The sequence below is a fragment of the Lepisosteus platostomus genome, chromosome 18 (genome assembly GCF_059453375.1).
Source record: "Lepisosteus platostomus isolate fLepPlt1 chromosome 18, fLepPlt1.hap1, whole genome shotgun sequence".
In the NCBI taxonomy this organism is placed as follows: Eukaryota; Metazoa; Chordata; class Actinopteri; order Semionotiformes; family Lepisosteidae; genus Lepisosteus; species Lepisosteus platostomus.
Window position 1 is genome coordinate 17,378,895 of NC_142628.1, and position 20,709 is coordinate 17,399,603.

The 20,709-nt window shown below is 60.7% G+C and overlaps 1 protein-coding gene across 11 annotated transcripts; it reads right to left on the reverse strand.

The window, feature by feature from the left end:
- Positions 1 to 352: 352 nt before the first annotated feature.
- On the reverse strand, positions 353 to 20,044 carry rab3il1 (RAB3A interacting protein (rabin3)-like 1). Of its 11 annotated transcripts, none has more exons than XM_088611793.1 (12): positions 19,839 to 20,044; positions 10,410 to 10,620; positions 7,829 to 7,924; positions 7,671 to 7,748; positions 7,354 to 7,566; positions 7,089 to 7,208; positions 6,069 to 6,197; positions 4,900 to 5,012; positions 4,556 to 4,579; positions 4,326 to 4,428; positions 1,894 to 2,013; positions 353 to 1,415 (listed from the first exon to the last, which is right to left on the reverse strand). In XM_088611793.1, the coding sequence occupies exons 2-12, from the start codon at positions 10,569 to 10,571 to the stop codon at positions 1,392 to 1,394; spliced, it is 1,182 nt and encodes a 393-aa protein (XP_088467919.1). In that variant the 5' UTR covers positions 10,572 to 10,620; positions 19,839 to 20,044; the 3' UTR covers positions 353 to 1,391. The 11 variants fall into 11 exon arrangements, with proteins under 11 accessions (XP_088467919.1, XP_088467913.1, XP_088467912.1 ...); XM_088611787.1 differs by having other exon boundaries at positions 353 to 1,407; positions 1,947 to 2,013; positions 4,326 to 4,425; positions 19,839 to 20,043; XM_088611786.1 differs by having other exon boundaries at positions 353 to 1,407; positions 1,947 to 2,013; positions 19,839 to 20,043.
- Between the last annotated feature and the right edge of the window lie 665 nt (positions 20,045 to 20,709).

A 20,709-nucleotide genomic window follows, 5' to 3' on the forward strand; every position in this document is an offset into this window, starting at 1 on the left:
ATCCACTGGAGTCCATCTGACCCAGGTGCTGGCTGGGTAACCAACAGGACTGGGAGACCAGCTCTGACACACACATATACAGAGACAGACAGACACAAACGCGCAGACAAAGATACACATTGATACACGCACACTGATAGAGGTTCACACAGATACACACACACACGTACACACACACTGATAGAGGTTCACACAGATACACACACACTGACAGAGGTACACACACATACACACACTGATACGGGTACACACAGATACACACACACGCAGACATAGATACACACAGATACACACACTGATAGAGATACACAGATACACACACACACAAAGAAGAACACACACAGGCTCTGGGTTCTGACTCAGTCTGCTCTTTACTGGTTCAGACAGATGTGTACAGGAGGTCAGAATCTCGGTTCGGCCGGAAAGCACTGGGCAGCACTGTGGCAGTGGTCTCCTCTGACCACTCAGTGCTGCCCCCTGCTGGCTGTGGTCTGGATGCATAGATATCAGTGGAACATACATAGATAGATATGCATATATAAACAGTACATTTAATCACTGTGTGAGGTTAGCATATCGGCTTGTGCAAAGAGAACTGTCTGAGTTTCCTCTGGAGTCACGCTGACTGCAGGCAGGGGCCAGACTGGCACCACCTCTGCTTCTGTCTTTGTGGGAACCCCACCGCCTGCTACCACTCACCCACGACCCCCATTGCCCCACTGACTCCCACACGTTCCCCATGAAGCCCCACTGCCCCCACGAGTCTTCCACTGGTCCCCAAAATCTTCCACAGATCCCCACGGACACCCAGAGTCTTCCACTGACCCCCAAAAACTTCCATAGATCCCCACTGACCCACAAAGTCTTCCACTGACCCCCACTGTCCCTCAGAATCTTCCACTGGTCCCCAAAATCTTCCATAGATCCCCACTGACCCCCAGTCTTCCACTGTCCCCCAAAGTCTTTAACTGTCCCCCACTGACCCCCAGAGTCTCCCACTGTCCCCCAAAGTCTTGAACTGTCCCCCACTGACCCCCAGAGTCTCCCACTGTCCCCCAGAGTTTTCTGCTGGTTCCCACAAACTCCTAGTGATGTTGTCTGACCCCCAGTGTCCCCCATGTCCATCCTGCCGTCCCCGTGACCCCCACACCAGTCTGCCCCTCGGCCCACAGAACCAGCTCTCAGAGTCCAGTTCGCCCCAGTAACTTAGCGACAGGCCACTTTCCTGAGAGAGAGGACAACTGGAACACAGGACTCATCCCTCTCTCCATCAGCTCCCAGCTGTCTCCCTGCGGCCGCGGGCTGTCCTCTTCCTCCTCCTCCTCGTCTCTATCCCTCCTCGGTCCAGTAGACGCCCAGCTTGGCCACACTCATCTCTCTGCGCAGACGCATCAGCTCCCAGAACACCTGCGCAGCTGGGCGAGAGGCACCAAGTCAGCACCCACAACACGCCTGTGCGTCTCCCTGTGTGTGTGTGTGTGTGTGTGTGTGTGTGTGTGTGTGTGTGTGTGAGGCCAGCGAGTCAGCACCCACAACACGCCTGTCCCTGCGTCTGCGCGTCTCCCTGTGTGTGTGTGTGTGTGTGTGTGTGTGTGAGCGAGGCCGAGTCAGCACCCACAACACGCCTGTCCCTGCGTCTCCCTGTGTGTGTGTGTGAGCGAGGCCAGTGAGTCAGCACCCACAACACGCCTGTCCTCGCGTCTGCGCGTCTCCCTGTGTGTGTGTGTGTGTGTGTGTGTGTTTGTGTGTGTGAGAGAGAGAGAAAGAGGCCAGCGAGTCAGCACCCACAACACACCTGTCCCTGCGTCTGCGCGTCTCCCTGTGTGTGTGTGTGTGTGTGTGTGTGTGTGTGTGTGTGTGTGTGAGGCCACCGAATCAGCACCCACAACACACCTGTCCCTGTGTGTGTGTGCGTGTCTGCGTGTCTCCTCGTGTGTGTGTCTCACCATCCTGCCTGACCAGGCCCTGCTGGATGTAGCGCACGTAGGTGAAGAAGTTGCACACGGCTGTGATCTGCAGGGAGAGAGACAGTCAGTTAGACTGCAGCCTGACAGCGATCGCTCCACTCCAGCGCTCAGACAGTACTGAGGACCCCTCACACACAGAGAGTCAGGCAGCAGCGAGGACACACCTGTCTGAGGGCTTGTGCCCAGAGAGAAGACAGCACAGACAGGTTCCCGGGCTCTGCTGGAGGGGCAGAGACAGACAGAAAGAGAGACAGAGAGACAGAGAGACAGAGAGACAGTACCCTGGCTCTGCTGGAGGGGCAGGGACAGACAGACAGAGAGACAGAGAGACAGAGAGACAGAGAGACAGTACCCTGGCTCTGCTGGAGGGGCAGGGACAGACAGACAGAGAGACAGAGAGACAGAGAGACAGAGAGACAGAGAGACAGAGAGACAGTACCCTGGCTCTGCTGGAGGGGCAGGGACAGACAGACAGAGAGACAGAGAGACGAGTACCCGGGCTCTGCTGGAGGGGCAGAGACAGAGAGACAGAGAGACAGTACCCTGGCTCTGCTGGAGGGGCAGGGACAGACAGACAGAGAGACAGAGAGACGAGTACCCGGGCTCTGCTGGAGGGGCAGAGACAGAGAGACAGAGAGACAGAGAGACGGGTACCTGGGCTCTGCTGAAGGGGCAGAGACAGAGAGACAGAAAGAGAGACAGTGAGACAGGTACCCGGGCCCTGCTGGAGGGGCAGAGACAGAGAGACAGAAAGAGAGACAGTGAGACAGGTACCCGGGCCCTGCTGGAGGGGCAGAGACAGAGAGACAGAAAGAGAGACAGTGAGACAGGTACCCGGGCTCTGCTGGAGGGGCAGAGACAGAGAGATAGAGAGACGAGTACCCGGGCTCTGCTGGAGGGGCAGAGACAGAGAGACAGAGAGACAGTGAGAGGGGCAGAGACAGAGACAGAAAGAGAGACAGTGAGACAGAGAGACAGTACCCTGGCTCTGCTGGAGGGGCAGGGACAGACAGACAGAGAGACAGAGAGACAGAGAGACAGTACCCGGGCTCTGCTGGAGGGGCAGGGACAGACAGACAGAGAGACAGAGAGACAGAGAGACAGGTACCCTGGCTCTGCTGGAGGGGCAGGGACAGACAGAAAGAGAGACAGAGAGACAGAGAGACAGAGAGACAGAGAGACAGTACCCTGGCTCTGCTGGAGGGGCAGGGACAGACAGACAGAGAGACAGAGAGACGAGTACCCGGGCTCTGCTGGAGGGGCAGAGACAGAGAGACAGAGAGACAGTACCCTGGCTCTGCTGGAGGGGCAGGGACAGACAGACAGAGAGACAGAGAGACGAGTACCCGGGCTCTGCTGGAGGGGCAGAGACAGAGAGACAGAGAGACAGAGAGACGGGTACCCGGGCTCTGCTGAAGGGGCAGAGACAGAGAGACAGAAAGAGAGACAGTGAGACAGGTACCCGGGCCCTGCTGGAGGGGCAGAGACAGAGAGACAGAAAGAGAGACAGTGAGACAGGTACCCGGGCTCTGCTGGAGGGGCAGAGACAGAGAGATAGAGAGACGAGTACCCGGGCTCTGCTGGAGGGGCAGAGACAGAGAGACAGAGAGACAGTGAGAGGGGCAGAGACAGAGACAGAAAGAGAGACAGAGAGACAGAGAGACAGTACCCTGGCTCTGCTGGAGGGGCAGGGACAGACAGACAGAGAGACAGAGAGACAGAGAGACAGTACCCGGGCTCTGCTGGAGGGGCAGGGACAGACAGACAGAGAGACAGAGAGACAGAGAGACAGGTACCCTGGCTCTGCTGGAGGGGCAGGGACAGACAGAAAGAGAGACAGAGAGACAGAGAGACAGTACCCTGGCTCTGCTGGAGGGGCAGGGACAGACAGACAGAGAGACAGAGAGACGAGTACCCGGGCTCTGCTGGAGGGGCAGGGACAGACAGACAGAGAGACAGAGAGACAGAGAGACAGAGAGACAGGTACCCTGGCTCTGCTGGAGGGGCAGGGACAGACAGACAGAGAGACAGAGAGACAGAGAGACAGAGAGACAGTACCCTGGCTCTGCTGGAAGGGCAGGGACAGACAGACAGAGAGACAGAGAGACAGAGAGACAGAGAGACAGAGAGACAGTACCCTGGCTCTGCTGGAGGGGCAGGGACAGACAGACAGAGAGCAAGAGAGACGAGTACCCGGGCTCTGCTGGAGGGGCAGAGACAGAGAGACAGAGAGACAGTACCCTGGCTCTGCTGGAGGGGCAGGGACAGAGAGACAGAGAGACAGTACCCTGGCTCTGCTGGAGGGGCAGGGACAGACAGACAGAGAGACAGAGAGACAGAGAGACAGAGAGACAGTACCCTGGCTCTGCTGGAGGGGGAGATGGGGTAGTACACGTCCGAGTCGCCCAGTCTGATTCGATGGGTGCAGGGGCAGCAGAGCCCGCTGAGGGCACACCTCCTGCTGAGACACAGGCAGACGCAGGGCCATCAGCGCAGGGAGCGCCAGCGACAGGGGTTCGAATGAACAAGAACGGGACAGGGCCGTGAGCAGGCGTTAGCGGTTAGTCAGAGGACGTGAAATCACTTACGTCTCTACTTGACCTCTGCACCCACTGCAAGCAGAGAGAAACAGAAACACTTTTTAAACTGGGGTAAACAGAGACACCAGATGACCCCCACAGCTCCACCCAGGCCACTCACTGTGCACCCCGAAACTCCAGCTCTGTCCCGGGACAGAGGTCCCCTTGGGTCAGTGGTCAGTAGTGTGGACCCTAACCCCTTGGGTCAACAGTCAGTAGTGTGGACCCTAACCCCTTGGGTCAACAGTCAGTAGTGTGGACCCTAACCCCTTGGGTCAGCGGTCAGTAGTGTGGACCCTAACCCCTTGGGTCAGCGGTCAGTAGTGTGGACTCTGTGCGGTGGTCAGTCTTACTTGGGGCCCCCTCGATCCACAGCGGAGGCCTTGACCACAGGGAGGGTCTGCAGAGCAACCGGCTCAACACTGAGGGAGTTTGACTCCACAGCAGCCTGGACAGCCTCCGCCAGCTGAGAGAGAGAGACAGGTTAATACACAGCAGCCTGGACAGCTGAGAGAGAGAGACAGGTTAATACACAGCAGCCTGGACAGCTGAGAGAGAGAGACAGGTTAATACACAGCAGCCTGGACAGCCTCCGCCAGCTGAGAGAGAGAGACAGGTTAATACACAGCAGCCTGGACAGCTGAGAGAGAGAGACAGGTTAATACACAGCAGCCTGGACAGCTGAGAGAGAGAGACAGGTTAATACACAGCAGCCTGGACAGCCTACGCCAGCTGAGAGAGAGAGACAGGTTAATACACAGCAGCCTGGACAGCCTCCGCCAGCTGAGAGAGAGACAGGTTAATACACAGCAGCCTGGACAGCTGAGAGAGAGACAGGTTAATACACAGCAGCCTGGACAGCTGAGAGAGACAGGTTAATACACAGCAGCCTGGACAGCCTCCGCCAGCTGAGAGAGAGAGACAGGTTAATACACAGCAGCCTGGACAGCTGAGAGAGAGAGACAGGTTAATACACAGCAGCCTGGACAGCTGAGAGAGAGAGACAGGTTAATACACAGCAGCCTGGACAGCCTCCGCCAGCTGAGAGAGAGAGACAGGTTAATACACAGCAGCCTGGACAGCTGAGAGAGAGAGACAGGTTAATACACAGCAGCCTGGACAGCCTCCGCCAGCTGAGAGAGAGACAGGTTAATACACAGCAGCCTGGACAGCTGAGAGAGAGAGACAGGTTAATACACAGCAGCCCGGACAGCCTCCGCCAGCTGAGAGAGAGAGACAGGTTAATACACAGCAGCCCGGACAGCCTCCGCCAGCTGAGAGAGAGAGACAGGTTAATACACAGCAGCCCGGACAGCCTCCGCCAGCTGAGAGAGAGAGACAGGTTAATACACAGCAGCCTGGACAGCTGAGAGAGAGAGACAGGTTAATACACAGCAGCCTGGACAGCTGAGAGAGAGAGACAGGTTAATACACAGCAGCCTGGACAGCTAAGAGAGAGAGAGAGGTTAATACACAGCAGCCTGGACAGCCGAGAGAGAGGTTAATACACAGCAGGACTGACCTCTCTGCGTGTGAAGGACAGACAGGGCCCAATATCCTCTCTGTAGACCCGGTTCATGAAGGCGCTGGTCCGCTCCAGACTGGGCTGCTCCTTCCAGGACAGGAACTCAGCATAAAGGACCGAGTCCAGCTGGAACACACAGAACTAGGTCACAGAACCGGGGCTCCAACACACTGACTAACACCGACACAGTGAGACTGTGACACACCGACACACAGAGGCTCTGACACACAAGCTACACACTGAGACTGTGACACACTGACTAACAGAATTACACACTGAATGACTAACACACTGAGTCTCTGACACACTGACTGACACACTGAGGCACAGAGACTAAGACACACAGACACACCCACATACTGTGACACACTGAGACTGTGAAACACTGTCACACTGTAACACTGAGACACACTGAGACTCTGACACACTGTGTAACACTGAGACACTGTGTCACACAGTCACATTGAGACTCTGACACACTGTCACACTGAGACACACTGACACGCTGTGTCACTGAGACACAATGAGACACTGTGTCACATTGAGACACTGAGACACACTAAGACTCTGTGTCACACTAAGACACACTGACACGCTGTGTCACTGAGACACAATGAGACACTGTGTCACACTGAGACACTGAGACACACTAAGACACTGTGTCACACTAAGACACACTGACACGCTGGGTCACTGAGACACAATGAGACACTGTGTCACACTGAGACTCTGACACACTGTGTCACACTAAGACACACTGAGACTCTGTGTCACACTGAGACACACTGACACGCTGTGTCACACTGAGACTCTGACACGCTGTGTCACACTAAGACACACTGAGACTCTGTGTCACAATGAGACACACTGACACGCTGGGTCACTGAGACACACTGAGACTCTGTGTCACACTGAGACTCTGACACGCTGTGTCACACTGTCACACGGAGACGCTATGTCACACGGCCGGCCCACACGCTCACACACCAGCGCCCCGGGGGCGGGGGGCGGGGTTACCTGGCGCAGGCGGGGCGCAGGCCCCTCCCCCTCGGCGGGCCAGCGGGGCTCGTAGGTCACGCTGTGGGCCCGGCCCGGGAGCACACACACAATCAGAGAGAGGAGAGCAGGAGCAGCCGACTGAGAGAGACAGGGGACAGAGACTGCGGAGGGTTAGTGCGGGAGGGGAAACCGGGGTACCCCACCGCTCGGCACAGCCAGAGGAGACGCAGCAGCTCAGCGAGAGAGTGAAGCACCGAAGCCCATTGACTTCCCATTGGCTCACCTCGCGGCCCTCCTTCCCCATTGGCTGCAGGGGGGCGGGGGGCAGGGCCGGGGAGCCAGCGCTCTTGTTGCGGACGTGCCCCCCACCGCGGCGGGGCGCCCCCCCCCGGGCCGGCGGAAGCAGCTGGGGGTGCAGCTGCGGGTTGGGGGAGGCGGGGGTGGAGGTCAGGACCAGAGTCTTCAGGGCAGAGACCTCCGCCTGGAGAACATCAATCTGAGAGGGGCGCAGGAGACACAGGAAGTGGGGTTACCCGACGGGCGCTCGGTCTGCACCCCCAGACCCCACAGGCGCTTGCAGTGGCCGCCGGACAGACTGACCTTGCCCTGGGCCTCCCTCAGCTGTTTCTCTGCTGCTGCCTGCTTCCTGCTGGCCTCGTGCACCATCTTATTGGCTTCCTGAGGGAAACGACAGAGAGGCACAATGGTTCCCGACTGGGTGCCACTCAGGGTGAGGGGCGCTCGAGGCCGGGGCTCACCTCGAACAGGCTCGCCGTGAGCTCCTCCAGCTCCTGCTCCAGCTGGTCTCGAACCCGGGACAGCCGCTCGCACTCCTCGCCCTTGAGCTGCAGTTCCTGCAGGAGAGAGCCTGGCTGTCACCCCAAAGTCACCACACTCAACACAACCCCTAATACTAAACCCCAATCACCCTGACCTGTGTGTGTGTGTGTGTGTGTGTGAAGGGGGGGACAGTGTGTGTGTGTGTGTGTGTGTGTGTGTGTGCAGGGGAGCAATGTGTGTGTGTGTTAGGGGGGACAGTGTGTGTGCAGGTGTGTGTGTTGGGGTGTGTGTGCGGGGGTGTGTGTGTGTTGGGGGGGACAGTGTGTGTGTCTCTGTGTGTGTGTGTGGAGGGGGGGGACAGTGTGTGTGTATGTGTGCAGGGGAACAATGTGTGTGTGTGTGTGTGTGTTGGGGGGGACAGTGTGTGTGTGCGTGTTCAGGGGGACTGTGTGTGTGCAGGTTAGTGTGTGTTGGGGGGGACAGTGTGTGTGTGCGCGGGTGTGTGTGTGTTGGGGGGGACAGTGTGTGTTGGGGGTGACAGTGTGTGTGTGGGGGTGTGTGTGTGTTGGGGGGGACAGTGTGTGTTGGGGGTGACAGTGTGTGTGTGGGGGTGTGTGTGTGTTGGGGGGGACAGTGTGTGTTGGGGGTGACAGTGTGTGTGTGGGGGTGTGTGTGTGTTGGGGGGGACAGTGTGTGTGTGCGGGTGTGTGTGTGTGTTGGGGGGACAGTGTGTGTTGGGGGGGACAGTGTGTGTGTGGGGGGGGTGACAGTGTGTGTGTGGGGGGGGTGACAGTGTGTGTGTGTTGGGGGTGACAGTGTGTGTGTGTGTGTGGGGGGTGACAGTGTGTGTGTGTGGGGGGTGACAGTGTGTGTGTGTGGGGGGTGACAGTGTGTGTGTGGGGGGGGTGACAGTGTGTGTGTGTGGGGGGTGACAGTGTGTGTGTGTGTGGGGGGTGACAGTGTGTGTGTGTGGGGGGTGACAGTGTGTGTGTGGGGGGGGTGACAGTGTGTGTGGGGGGGGTGACAGTGTGTGTGTGGGGGGGGTGACAGTGTGTGTGTGTTGGGGGGGACAGTGTGTGTGTGTGGGGGGTGACAGTGTGTGTGTGGGGGGGACAGTGTGTGTGTGGGGGGGGTGACAGTGTGTGTGTGTGGGGGGGGTGACAGTGTGTGTGTGTGGGGGGTGACAGTGTGTGTGTGGGGGGGGTGACAGTGTGTGTGTGTGTGTGGGGGGTGACAGTGTGTGTGTGTGTGGGGGGTGACAGTGTGTGTGTGGGGGGGGGTGACAGTGTGTGTGTGGGGGGGGTGACAGTGTGTGTGTGTGGGGGGGGTGACAGTGTGTGTGTGTGGGGGGTGACAGTGTGTGTGTGGGGGGGGTGACAGTGTGTGTGTGGGGGGGGTGACAGTGTGTGTGTGTGGGGGGGTGACAGTGTGAGTGTGTGGGGGGTGACAGTGTGTGTGTGGGGGGGGTGACAGTGTGTGTGTGTGGGGGGTGACAGTGTGTGTGTGGGGGGGGTGACAGTGTGTGTGTGTGTTGGGGGTGACAGTGTGTGTGTGTGGGGGGTGACAGTGTGTGTGTGTGTTGGGGGGTGACAGTGTGTGTGTGTGTGTGTGGGGGGTGACAGTGTGTGTGTGTGTGTTGGGGGTGACAGTGTGTGTGTGTGTGTGGGGGGTGACAGTGTGTGTGTGGGGGGGGTGACAGTGTGTGTGTGTGTGGGGGGTGACAGTGTGTGTGTGTGGGGGGGGTGACAGTGTGTGTGTGTGGGGGGTGACAGTGTGTGTGTGTTGGGGGGTGACAGTGTGTGTGTGTGTGTGTGGGGGGTGACAGTGTGTGTGTGTGTGTTGGGGGTGACAGTGTGTGTGTGTGTGTGGGGGGTGACAGTGTGTGTGTGGGGGGGGTGACAGTGTGTGTGTGTGTGGGGGGTGACAGTGTGTGTGTGTGGGGGGGGTGACAGTGTGTGTGTGTGGGGGGTGACAGTGTGTGTGTGTTGGGGGTGACAGTGTGTGTGTGGGGGGGGTGACAGTGTGTGTGTGTGTGGGGGGGTGACAGTGTGTGTGTGTGTGGGGGGTGACAGTGTGTGTGTGTGGGGGGTGACAGTGTGTGTGTGTGTTGGGGGTGACAGTGTGTGTGTGTTGGGGGTGACAGTGTGTGTGTGTGTGGGGGGTGACAGTGTGTGTGTGTGGGGGGGGTGACAGTGTGTGTGTGGGGGGGGTGACAGTGTGTGTGTGTGGGGGGGGTGACAGTGTGTGTGTGTGGGGGGTGACAGTGTGTGTGTGGGGGGGGTGACAGTGTGTGTGTGTGGGGGGTGACAGTGTGTGTGTGGGGGGGGTGACAGTGTGTGTGTGGGGGGGGTGACAGTGTGTGCGGGGGTGTGTGTGTGTTGAGGGGTGACTGTGAGTGTGTGCGGGGGTGTGTGTGTGTGTGTGGGGGGGTGACAGTGTGTGTGTGTGTGTGTGTGTGTGTGTTGAGGGGTGACTGTGTGTGTGTGTGTGTGTGTGTGAGTGTGTGTGGGCAGGAGGGGGTGCCAGTGTTCCTCCAGGACAGACCCCAGTGTCTCGTACCCTCTGAGCTGCGGTCAGCTGCTCCCGCAGGATCTCGGAGCCCTTCTCCAGAGAGGAGCTGCGCAGGCGGGACAGACTGCAGCTCTCGGAGCCGTGGCCCCCGGCGCCCCCCGGGACCCCCGGGACCCCCGGGACCCCCGGGACCCCCTCGCCCAGCGGCATCGGGGCAGCCTGACCGCCCGCCCCACAGCAGGGCTCCAGATTCACCAGCCTGGGGAGAGAGGACAGGTCAGCAAACCCCATCACTCAGCACCCCCTGTCCCCCACTACGCCACCACACCCCTCTCTCTCCTGACAGTGTCCCTGGACAGCACCCCTCTCTCTCCTGACAGTGTCCCTGGACAGCACCCCTCTCTCCCCCTGACAGTGTCCCTGGACAGCACCCCTCTCTCTCCTGACAGTGTCCCTGGACAGCACCCCTCTCTCCCCCTGACAGTGTCCCGGGACAGCACCCCTCTCTCCCCTGACAGTGTCCCTGGACAGCACCCCTCTCTCTCCTGACAGTGTCCCTGGACAGCACCCCTCTCTCTCCTGACAGTGTCCCTGGACAGCACCCCTCTCTCTCCTAACAGTGTCCCTGGACAGCACCCCTCTCTCCCCCTGACAGTGTCCCTGGACAGCACCCCTCTCTCCCCCTGACAGTGTCCCTGGACAGCACCCCTCTCTCCCCCTGACAGTGTCCCTGGACAGCACCCCTCTCTCCCCCTGACAGTGTCCCGGGACAGCACCCCTCTCTCTCCTGACAGTGTCCCTGGACAGCACCCCTCTCTCCCCCTGACAGTGTCCCTGGACAGCACCCCTCTCTCTCCTGACAGTGTCCCTGGACAGCACCCCTCTCTCTCCTGACAGTGTCCCTGGACAGCACCCCTCTCTCTCCTGACAGTGTCCCGGGACAGCACCCCTCTCTCCCCCTGACAGTGTCCCGGGACAGCACCCCTCTCTCCCCCTGACAGTGTCCCTGGACAGCACCCCTCTCTCTCCTGACAGTGTCCCGGGACAGCACCCCTCTCTCTCCTGACAGTGTCCCTGGACAGCACCGCTCTCTCTCCTGACAGTGTCCCTGGACAGCACCCCTCTCTCTCCTGACAGTGTCCCTGGACAGCACCCCTCTCTCTCCTGACAGTGTCCCTGGACAGCACCCCTCTCTCTCCTGACAGTGTCCCGGGACAGCACCCCTCTCTCTCCTGACAGTGTCCCGGGACAGCACCCCTCTCTCCCCCTGACAGTGTCCCGGGACAGCACCCCTCTCTCCCCTGACAGTGTCCCTGGACAGCACCCCTCTCTCCCCCTGACAGTGTCCCGGGACAGCACCCCTCTCTCTCCTGACAGTGTCCCTGGACAGCACCCCTCTCTCTCCTGACAGTGTCCCGGGACAGCACCCCTCTCTCTCCTGACAGTGTCCCGGGACAGCACCCCTCTCTCCCCTGACAGTGTCCCTGGACAGCACCCCCCTCTCTCTCCTGACAGTGTCCCGGGACAGCACCCCTCTCTCTCCTGACAGTGTCCCGGGACAGCACCCCTCTCTCTCCTGACAGTGTCCCGGGACAGCACCCCTCTCTCTCCTGACAGTGTCCCGGGACAGCACCCCTCTCTCCCCCTGACAGTGTCCCGGGACAGCACCCCTCTCTCTCCTGACAGTGTCCCGGGACAGCACCCCTCTCTCTCCTGACAGTGTCCCTGGACAGCACCCCTCTCTCCCCCTGACAGTGTCCCGGGACAGCACCCCTCTCTCTCCTGACAGTGTCCCGGGACAGCACCCCTCTCTCCCCTGACAGTGTCCCTGGACAGCACCCCTCTCTCTCCTGACAGTGTCCCGGGACAGCACCCCTCTCTCTCCTGACAGTGTCCCTGGACAGCACCCCTCTCTCTCCCTGACAGTGTCCCTGGACAGCACCCCTCTCTCTCATGACAGTGTCCCTGGACAGCACCCCTCTCTCCCCCTGACAGTGTCCCTGGACAGCACCCCTCTCTCTCCTGACAGTGTCCCTGGACAGCACCCCTCTCTCTCCTGACAGTGTCCCGGGACAGCACCCCTCTCTCTCCTGACAGTGTCCCTGGACAGCACCCCTCTCTCTCCTGACAGTGTCCCTGGACAGCACCCATCTCTCCCCCTGACAGTGTCCCTGGACAGCACCCCTCTCTCCCCCTGACAGTGTCCCTGGACAGCACCCCTCTCTCTCCTGACAGTGTCCCAGGACAGCACCCCTCTCTCTCCTGACAGTGTCCCTGGACAGCACCCCTCTCTCTCCCTGACAGTGTCCCTGGACAGCACCCCTCTCTCCCCCTGACAGTGTCCCTGGACAGCACCCCTCTCTCCCCCTGACAGTGTCCCGGGACAGCACCCCTCTCTCTCCTGACAGTGTCCCGGGACAGCACCCCTCTCTCTCCTGACAGTGTCCCTGGACAGCACCCCTCTCTCCCCTGACAGTGTCCCTGGACAGCACCCCTCTCTCTCCTAACAGTGTCCCTGGACAGCACCCCTCTCTCTCCTGACAGTGTCCCTGGACAGCACCCCTCTCTCTCCTGACAGTGTCCCTGGACAGCACCACGCTCTCTCCTGACAGTGTCCCTGGACAGCACCCCTCTCTCTCCTGACAGTGTCCCTGGACAGCACCCCTCTCTCTCCTGACAGTGTCCCTGGACAGCACCCCTCTCTCTCCTGACAGTGTCCCGGGACAGCACCCCTCTCTCCCCTGACAGTGTCCCTGGACAGCACCCCTCTCTCTCCTGACAGTGTCCCGGGACAGCACCCCTCTCTCTCCTGACAGTGTCCCTGGACAGCACCCCTCTCTCTCCTGACAGTGTCCCTGGACAGCACCCCTCTCTCCTGACAGTGTCCCGGGACAGCACCCCTCTCTCTCCTGACAGTGTCCCTGGACAGCACCCCTCTCTCTCCTGACAGTGTCCCTGGACAGCACCCCTCTCTCTCCTGACAGTGTCCCGGGACAGCACCCCTCTCTCCTGACAGTGTCCCTGGACAGCACCCCTCTCTCTCCTGACAGTGTCCCTGGACAGCACCCCTCTCTCTCCTGACAGTGTCCCGGGACAGCACCCCTCTCTCCCCCTGACAGTGTCCCTGGACAGCACCCCTCTCTCCCCCTGACAGTGTCCCGGGACAGCACCCCTCTCTCTCCTGACAGTGTCCCGGGACAGCACCCCTCTCTCCCCCTGACAGTGTCCCGGGACAGCACCCCTCTCTCCCCCTGACAGTGTCCCTGGACAGCACCCCTCTCTCTCCTGACAGTGTCCCGGGACAGCACCCCTCTCTCTCCTAACAGTGTCCCTGGACAGCACCCCTCTCTCTCCTGACAGTGTCCCGGGACAGCACCCCTCTCTCTCCTGACAGTGTCCCGGGACAGCACCCCTCTCTCTCCTGACAGTGTCCCGGGACAGCACCCCTCTCTCTCCTGACAGTGTCCCTGGACAGCACCCCTCTCTCTCCTGACAGTGTCCCGGGACAGCACCCCTCTCTCTCCTGACAGTGTCCCTGGACAGCACCCCTCTCTCTCCTGACAGTGTCCCGGGACAGCACCCCTCTCTCTCCTGACAGTGTCCCGGGACAGCACCCCTCTCTCTCCTGACAGTGTCCCTGGACAGCACCCCTCTCTCTCCTGACAGTGTCCCGGGACAGCACCCCTCTCTCCCCCTGACAGTGTCCCGGGACAGCACCCCTCTCTCTCCTGACAGTGTCCCTGGACAGCACCCCTCTCTCCCCCTGACAGTGTCCCGGGACAGCACCCCTCTCTCTCCTGACAGTGTCCCTGGACAGCACCCCTCTCTCTCCCCGATAGTGTCCCGGGACAGCACCCCTCTCTCCCCCTGACAGTGTCCCTGGACAGCACCCCTCTCTCTCCTGACAGTGTCCCTGGACAGCACCCCTCTCTCCCCTGACAGTGTCCCTGGACAGCACCCCTCTCTCCCCCTGACAGTGTCCCTGGACAGCACCCCTCTCTCTCCTGACAGTGTCCCTGGACAGCACCCCTCTCTCCCCCTGACAGTGTCCCGGGACAGCACCCCTCTCTCTCCTGACAGTGTCCCTGGACAGCACCCCTCTCTCTCCTGACAGTGTCCCGGGACAGCACCCCTCTCTCTCCTGACAGTGTCCCGGGACAGCACCCCTCTCTCCCCCTGACAGTGTCCCGGGACAGCACCCCTCTCTCCCCTGACAGTGTCCCTGGACAGCACCCCCCTCTCTCTCCTGACAGTGTCCCGGGACAGCACCCCTCTCTCTCCTGACAGTGTCCCTGGACAGCACCCCTCTCTCTCCTGACAGTGTCCCTGGACAGCACCCCTCTCTCTCCTGACAGTGTCCCTGGACAGCACCCCTCTCTCTCCTGACAGTGTCCCAGGACAGCACCCCTCTCTCCCCCTGACAGTGTCCCTGGACAGCACCCCTCTCTCCCCCTGACAGTGTCCCTGGACAGCACCCCTCTCTCCCCCTGACAGTGTCCCGGGACAGCACCCCTCTCTCCCCCTGACAGTGTCCCTGGACAGCACCCCTCTCTCCCCCTGACAGTGTCCCTGGACAGCACCCCTCTCTCTCCTGACAGTGTCCCTGGACAGCACCCCTCTCTCTCCTGACAGTGTCCCTGGACAGCACCCCTCTCTCTCCTGACAGTGTCCCTGGACAGCACCCCTCTCTCCCCCTGACAGTGTCCCTGGACAGCACCCCTCTCTCTCCTGACAGTGTCGCTGGACAGCACCCCTCTCTCTCCTGACAGTGTCCCGGGACAGCACCCCTCTCTCCCCCTGACAGTGTCCCTGGACAGCACCCCTCTCTCCCCCTGACAGTGTCCCTGGACAGCACCCCTCTCTCCCCCTGACAGTGTCCCGGGACAGCACCCCTCTCTCTCCTGACAGTGTCCCTGGACAGCACCCCTCTCTCTCCTGACAGTGTCCCTGGACAGCACCCCTCTCTCTCCTGACAGTGTCCCGGGACAGCACCCCTCTCTCTCCTGACAGTGTCCCGGGACAGCACCCCTCTCTCTCCTGACAGTGTCCCTGGACAGCACCCCTCTCTCTCCTGACAGTGTCCCGGGACAGCACCCCTCTCTCTCCTGACAGTGTCCCGGGACAGCACCCCTCTCTCTCCTGACAGTGTCCCTGGACAGCACCCCTCTCTCCCCCTGACAGTGTCCCTGGACAGCACCCCTCTCTCTCCTGACAGTGTCCCTGGACAGCACCCCTCTCTCCCCCTGACAGTGTCCCTGGACAGCACCCCTCTCTCTCCTGACAGTGTCCCTGGACAGCACCCCTCTCTCTCCTGACAGTGTCCCGGGACAGCACCCCTCTCTCTCCTGACAGTGTCCCTGGACAGCACCCCTCTCTCTCCTGACAGTGTCCCTGGACAGCACCCCTCTCTCCCCCTGACAGTGTCCCTGGACAGCACCCCTCTCTCCCCCTGACAGTGTCCCTGGACAGCACCCCTCTCTCTCCTGACAGTGTCCCAGGACAGCACCCCTCTCTCTCCTGACAGTGTCCCTGGACAGCACCCCTCTCTCTCCCTGACAGTGTCCCTGGACAGCACCCCTCTCTCCCCCTGACAGTGTCCCTGGACAGCACCCCTCTCTCCCCCTGACAGTGTCCCGGGACAGCACCCCTCTCTCTCCTGACAGTGTCCCAGGACAGCACCCCTCTCTCTCCTGACAGTGTCCCTGGACAGCACCCCTCTCTCCCCTGACAGTGTCCCTGGACAGCACCCCTCTCTCTCCTGACAGTGTCCCTGGACAGCACCCCTCTCTCTCCTGACAGTGTCCCTGGACAGCACCCCTCTCTCTCCTGACAGTGTCCCTGGACAGCACCCCTCTCTCTCCTGACAGTGTCCCGGGACAGCACCCCTCTCTCCCCTGACAGTGTCCCTGGACAGCACCCCTCTCTCTCCTGACAGTGTCCCTGGACAGCACCCCTCTCTCTCCTGACAGTGTCCCTGGACAGCACCCCTCTCTCCTGACAGTGTCCCGGGACAGCACCCCTCTCTCTCCTGACAGTGTCCCTGGACAGCACCCCCGTCTCCCCCTGACAGTGTCCCGGGACAGCACCCCTCTCTCTCCCCGATAGTGTCCCGGGACAGCACCCCTCTCTCCTGACAGTGTCCCTGGACAGCACCCCTCTCTCCTAACAGTGTCCCTGGACAGCACCCCTCTCTCTCCTAACAGTGTCCCTGGACAGCACCCCTCTCTCCTGACAGTGTCCCTGGACAGCACCCCTCTCTCTCCTGACAGTGTCCCTGGACAGCACCCCTCTCTCTCCTGACAGTGTCCCGGGACAGCACCCCTCTCTCCCCCTGACAGTGTCCCTGGACAGCACCCCTCTCTCCCCCTGACAGTGTCCCGGGACAGCACCCCTCTCTCCCCCTGACAGTGTCCCTGGACAGCACCCCTCTCTCTCCTGACAGTGTCCCGGGACAGCACCCCTCTCTCTCCTAACAGTGTCCCTGGACAGCACCCCTCTCTCTCCTGACAGTGTCCCGGGACAGCACCCCTCTCTCTCCTGACAGTGTCCCTGGACAGCACCCCTCTCTCTCCTGACAGTGTCCCGGGACAGCACCCCTCTCTCTCCTGACAGTGTCCCGGGACAGCACCCCTCTCTCTCCTGACAGTGTCCCTGGACAGCACCCCTCTCTCTCCTGACAGTGTCCCTGGACAGCACCCCTCTCTCCCCCTGACAGTGTCCCGGGACAGCACCCCTCTCTCTCCTGACAGTGTCCCGGGACAGCACCCCTCTCTCTCCTGACAGTGTCCCTGGACAGCACCCCTCTCTCTCCTGACAGTGTCCCTGGACAGCACCCCTCTCTCTCCTGACAGTGTCCCGGGACAGCACCCCTCTCTCCCCCTGACAGTGTCCCGGGACAGCACCCCTCTCTCTCCTGACAGTGTCCCGGGACAGCACCCCTCTCTCTCCTGACAGTGTCCCTGGACAGCACCCCTCTCTCCCCCTGACAGTGTCCCTGGACAGCACCCCTCTCTCTCCTGACAGTGTCCCTGGACAGCACCCCCCTCTCCCCCTGACAGTGTCCCGGGACAGCACCCCTCTCTCTCCTGACAGTGTCCCTGGACAGCACCCCTCTCTCTCCTGACAGTGTCCCTGGACAGCACCCCTCTCTCTCCTGACAGTGTCCCTGGACAGCACCCCTCTCTCCCCTGACAGTGTCCCTGGACAGCACCCCTCTCTCTCCTGACAGTGTCCCTGGACAGCACCCCTCTCTCTCCTGACAGTGTCCCTGGACAGCACCCCTCTCTCCCCTGACAGTGTCCCTGGACAGCACCCCTCTCTCTCCTGACAGTGTCCCGGGACAGCACCCCTCTCTCTCCTGACAGTGTCCCGGGACAGCACCCCTCTCTCTCCTGACAGTGTCCCTGGACAGCACCCCTCTCTCCCCCTGACAGTGTCCCGGGACAGCACCCCTCTCTCCCCCTGACAGTGTCCCTGGACAGCACCCCTCTCTCCCCCTGACAGTGTCCCGGGACAGCACCCCTCTCTCTCCCCGATAGTGTCCCGGGACAGCACCCCTCTCTCCTGACAGTGTCCCTGGACAGCACCCCTCTCTCTCCTAACAGTGTCCCTGGACAGCACCCCTCTCTCCTGACAGTGTCCCTGGACAGCACCCCTCTCTCTCCTGACAGTGTCCCGGGACAGCACCCCTCTCTCTCCTGACAGTGTCCCTGGACAGCACCCCTCTCTCTCCTGACAGTGTCCCGGGACAGCACCCCTCTCTCCCCCTGACAGTGTCCCTGGACAGCACCCCTCTCTCCCCCTGACAGTGTCCCTGGACAGCACCCCTCTCTCCCCCTGACAGTGTCCCTGGACAGCACCCCTCTCTCCCCCCGACAGTGTCCCGGGACAGCACCCCTCTCTCCTAACAGTGTCCCTGGACAGCACCCCTCTCTCTCCTAACAGTGTCCCGGGACAGCACCCCTCTCTCTCCTAACAGTGTCCCTGGACAGCACCCCTCTCTCCTGACAGTGTCCCTGGACAGCACCCCTCTCTCTCCTGACAGTGTCCCTGGACAGCACCCCTCTCTCTCCTGACAGTGTCCCTGGACAGCACCCCTCTCTCTCCTGACAGTGTCCCTGGACAGCACCCCTCTCTCTCCTAACAGTGTCCCTGGACAGCACCCCTCTCTCTCCTGACAGTGTCCCTGGACAGCACCCCTCTCTCCCCTGACAGTGTCCCTGGACAGCACCCCTCTCTCTCCTGACAGTGTCCCTGGACAGCACCCCTCTCTCTCCTGACAGTGTCCCGGGACAGCACCCCTCTCTCCCCCTGACAGTGTCCCGGGACAGCACCCCTCTCTCCCCCTGACAGTGTCCCTGGACAGCACCCCTCTCTCTCCTGACAGTGTCCCGGGACAGCACCCCTCTCTCTCCTGACAGTGTCCCTGGACAGCACCCCTCTCTCTCCTAACAGTGTCCCTGGACAGCACCCCTCTCTCTCCTGACAGTGTCCCTGGACAGCACCCCTCTCTCTCCTGACAGTGTCCCGGGACAGCACCCCTCTCTCCCCCTGACAGTGTCCCTGGACAGCACCCCTCTCTCTCCTGACAGTGTCCCTGGACAGCACCCCTCTCTCCCCCTGACAGTGTCCCTGGACAGCACCCCTCTCTCCTGACAGTGTCCCTGGACAGCACCCCTCTCTCCCCTGACAGTGTCCCTGGACAGCACCCCTCTCTCCCCCTGACAGTGTCCCTGGACAGCACCCCTCTCTCTCCTGACAGTGTCCCTGGACAGCACCCCCCTCTCTCCTGACAGTGTCCCTGGACAGCACCCCTCTCTCTCCTGACAGTGTCCCAGGACAGCACCCCTCTCTCCCCCTGACAGTGTCCCTGGACAGCACCCCTCTCTCTCCTGACAGTGTCCCGGGACAGCACCCCTCTCTCTCCTGACAGTGTCCCGGGACAGCACCCCTCTCTCTCCTAACAGTGTCCCGGGACAGCACCCCTCTCTCTCCCCGATAGTGTCCCGGGACAGCACCCCTCTCTCCTGACAGTGTCCCTGGACAGCACCCCTCTCTCTCCTGACAGTGTCCCTGGACAGCACCCCTCTCTCTCCTGACAGTGTCCCGGGACCCTGGACAGCACCCCTCTCTCTCCCCGATAGTGTCCCGGGACAGCACCCCTCTCTCTCCTGACAGTGTCCCTGGACAGCACCCCTCTCTCTCCTGACAGTGTCCCGGGACAGCACCCCTCTCTCTCCTAACAGTGTCCCGGGACAGCACCCCTCTCTCTCCTGACAGTGTCCCTGGACAGCACCCCTCTCTCCCCCTGACAGTGTCCCGGGACAGCACCCCTCTCTCTCCTGACAGTGTCCCGGGACAGCACCCCTCTCTCTCAGTCCGGGCTGCCCGGCGCGGCGGCCATGCTGCTGCAGGGTCCGACCGAAGGAAACATTTTCAGTTTCGGGCTGGACGCCGGACAGGAAATAAGAGCGATACCAGCAGCTGTGCCTCCGCCCGGCCGCAATCCCGGCTCCGCACGCAGAAGGAAGCCCCTCGCCGGCTGTCGCTGCAGTCCCAGCTCCCCTCTCCGCCGGCAAGGCGCTATATATCTCAGCCGCGCCGTATTTACAGCAACAATTTCGACAGGAAAGCAATCAAATCACAGTTACGTCACGCCCTGCACGGCCCACGTGACGCACAAACATTCCTCCAGCTGCAAGATCACGTGACCGACCCCTCCCTCCCCTGCTCGCGTGCGCTTGCTTTCCCGAAGTGAGACAAACAGCTTATGGGCCACGTCTAAGTACTGGGACCGGTCCACTCCCGGCCTAAACTCTCAGAGCGTCGAGAGAAGGACAATTGCGAGACGGGCTTTTCATTTATTAATGCCATTATTATCCTGAGACAGACTACTTCACGTTTGAATGCCAATATTGGCTTGAGGTCAAGCTCACTGTACCACTTTCTCTGACAGGAGATCACACACTGTATTATTATTATTGAGAGACAGGCTCACTGTCTGTTCCTCAGGCTGTGACAGGAGATCACACACTGTATTATTATTATTGAGAGACAGGCTCACTGTCTGTTCCTCAGGCTGGGACAGGAGATCACACACTGTATTATTATTATTGAGAGACAGGCTCACTGTCTGTTCCTCAGGCTGGGACAGGAGATCACACACTGTATTATTATTATTGAGAGACAGGCTCACTGTTCCTCAGGCTGGGACAGGAGATCACACACTGTATTATTATTATTGAGAGACAGGCTCACTGTCTGTTCCTCAGGCTGGGACAGGAGATCACACACTGTATTATTATTATTATTATTGAGAGACAGGCTCACTGTTCCTCAGGCTGGGACA

Coding starts and splice junctions, on each gene's coding strand:
- rab3il1 (XM_088611786.1), bottom strand. CDS start 10,571: ATGCCGCTGGGCGAGGGGGTCCCGGGGGTCCCGGGGGTCCCGGGGGTC. Junction 7,925..10,409: donor AGCTGACCGCAGCTCAGAGG/GTACGAGACACT, acceptor TCTCTCCTGCAG/GAACTGCAGCTCAAGGGCGA. Junction 7,209..7,353: donor TGGGGAAGGAGGGCCGCGAG/GTGAGCCAATGG, acceptor TGTCTCTCTCAG/TCGGCTGCTCCTGCTCTCCT.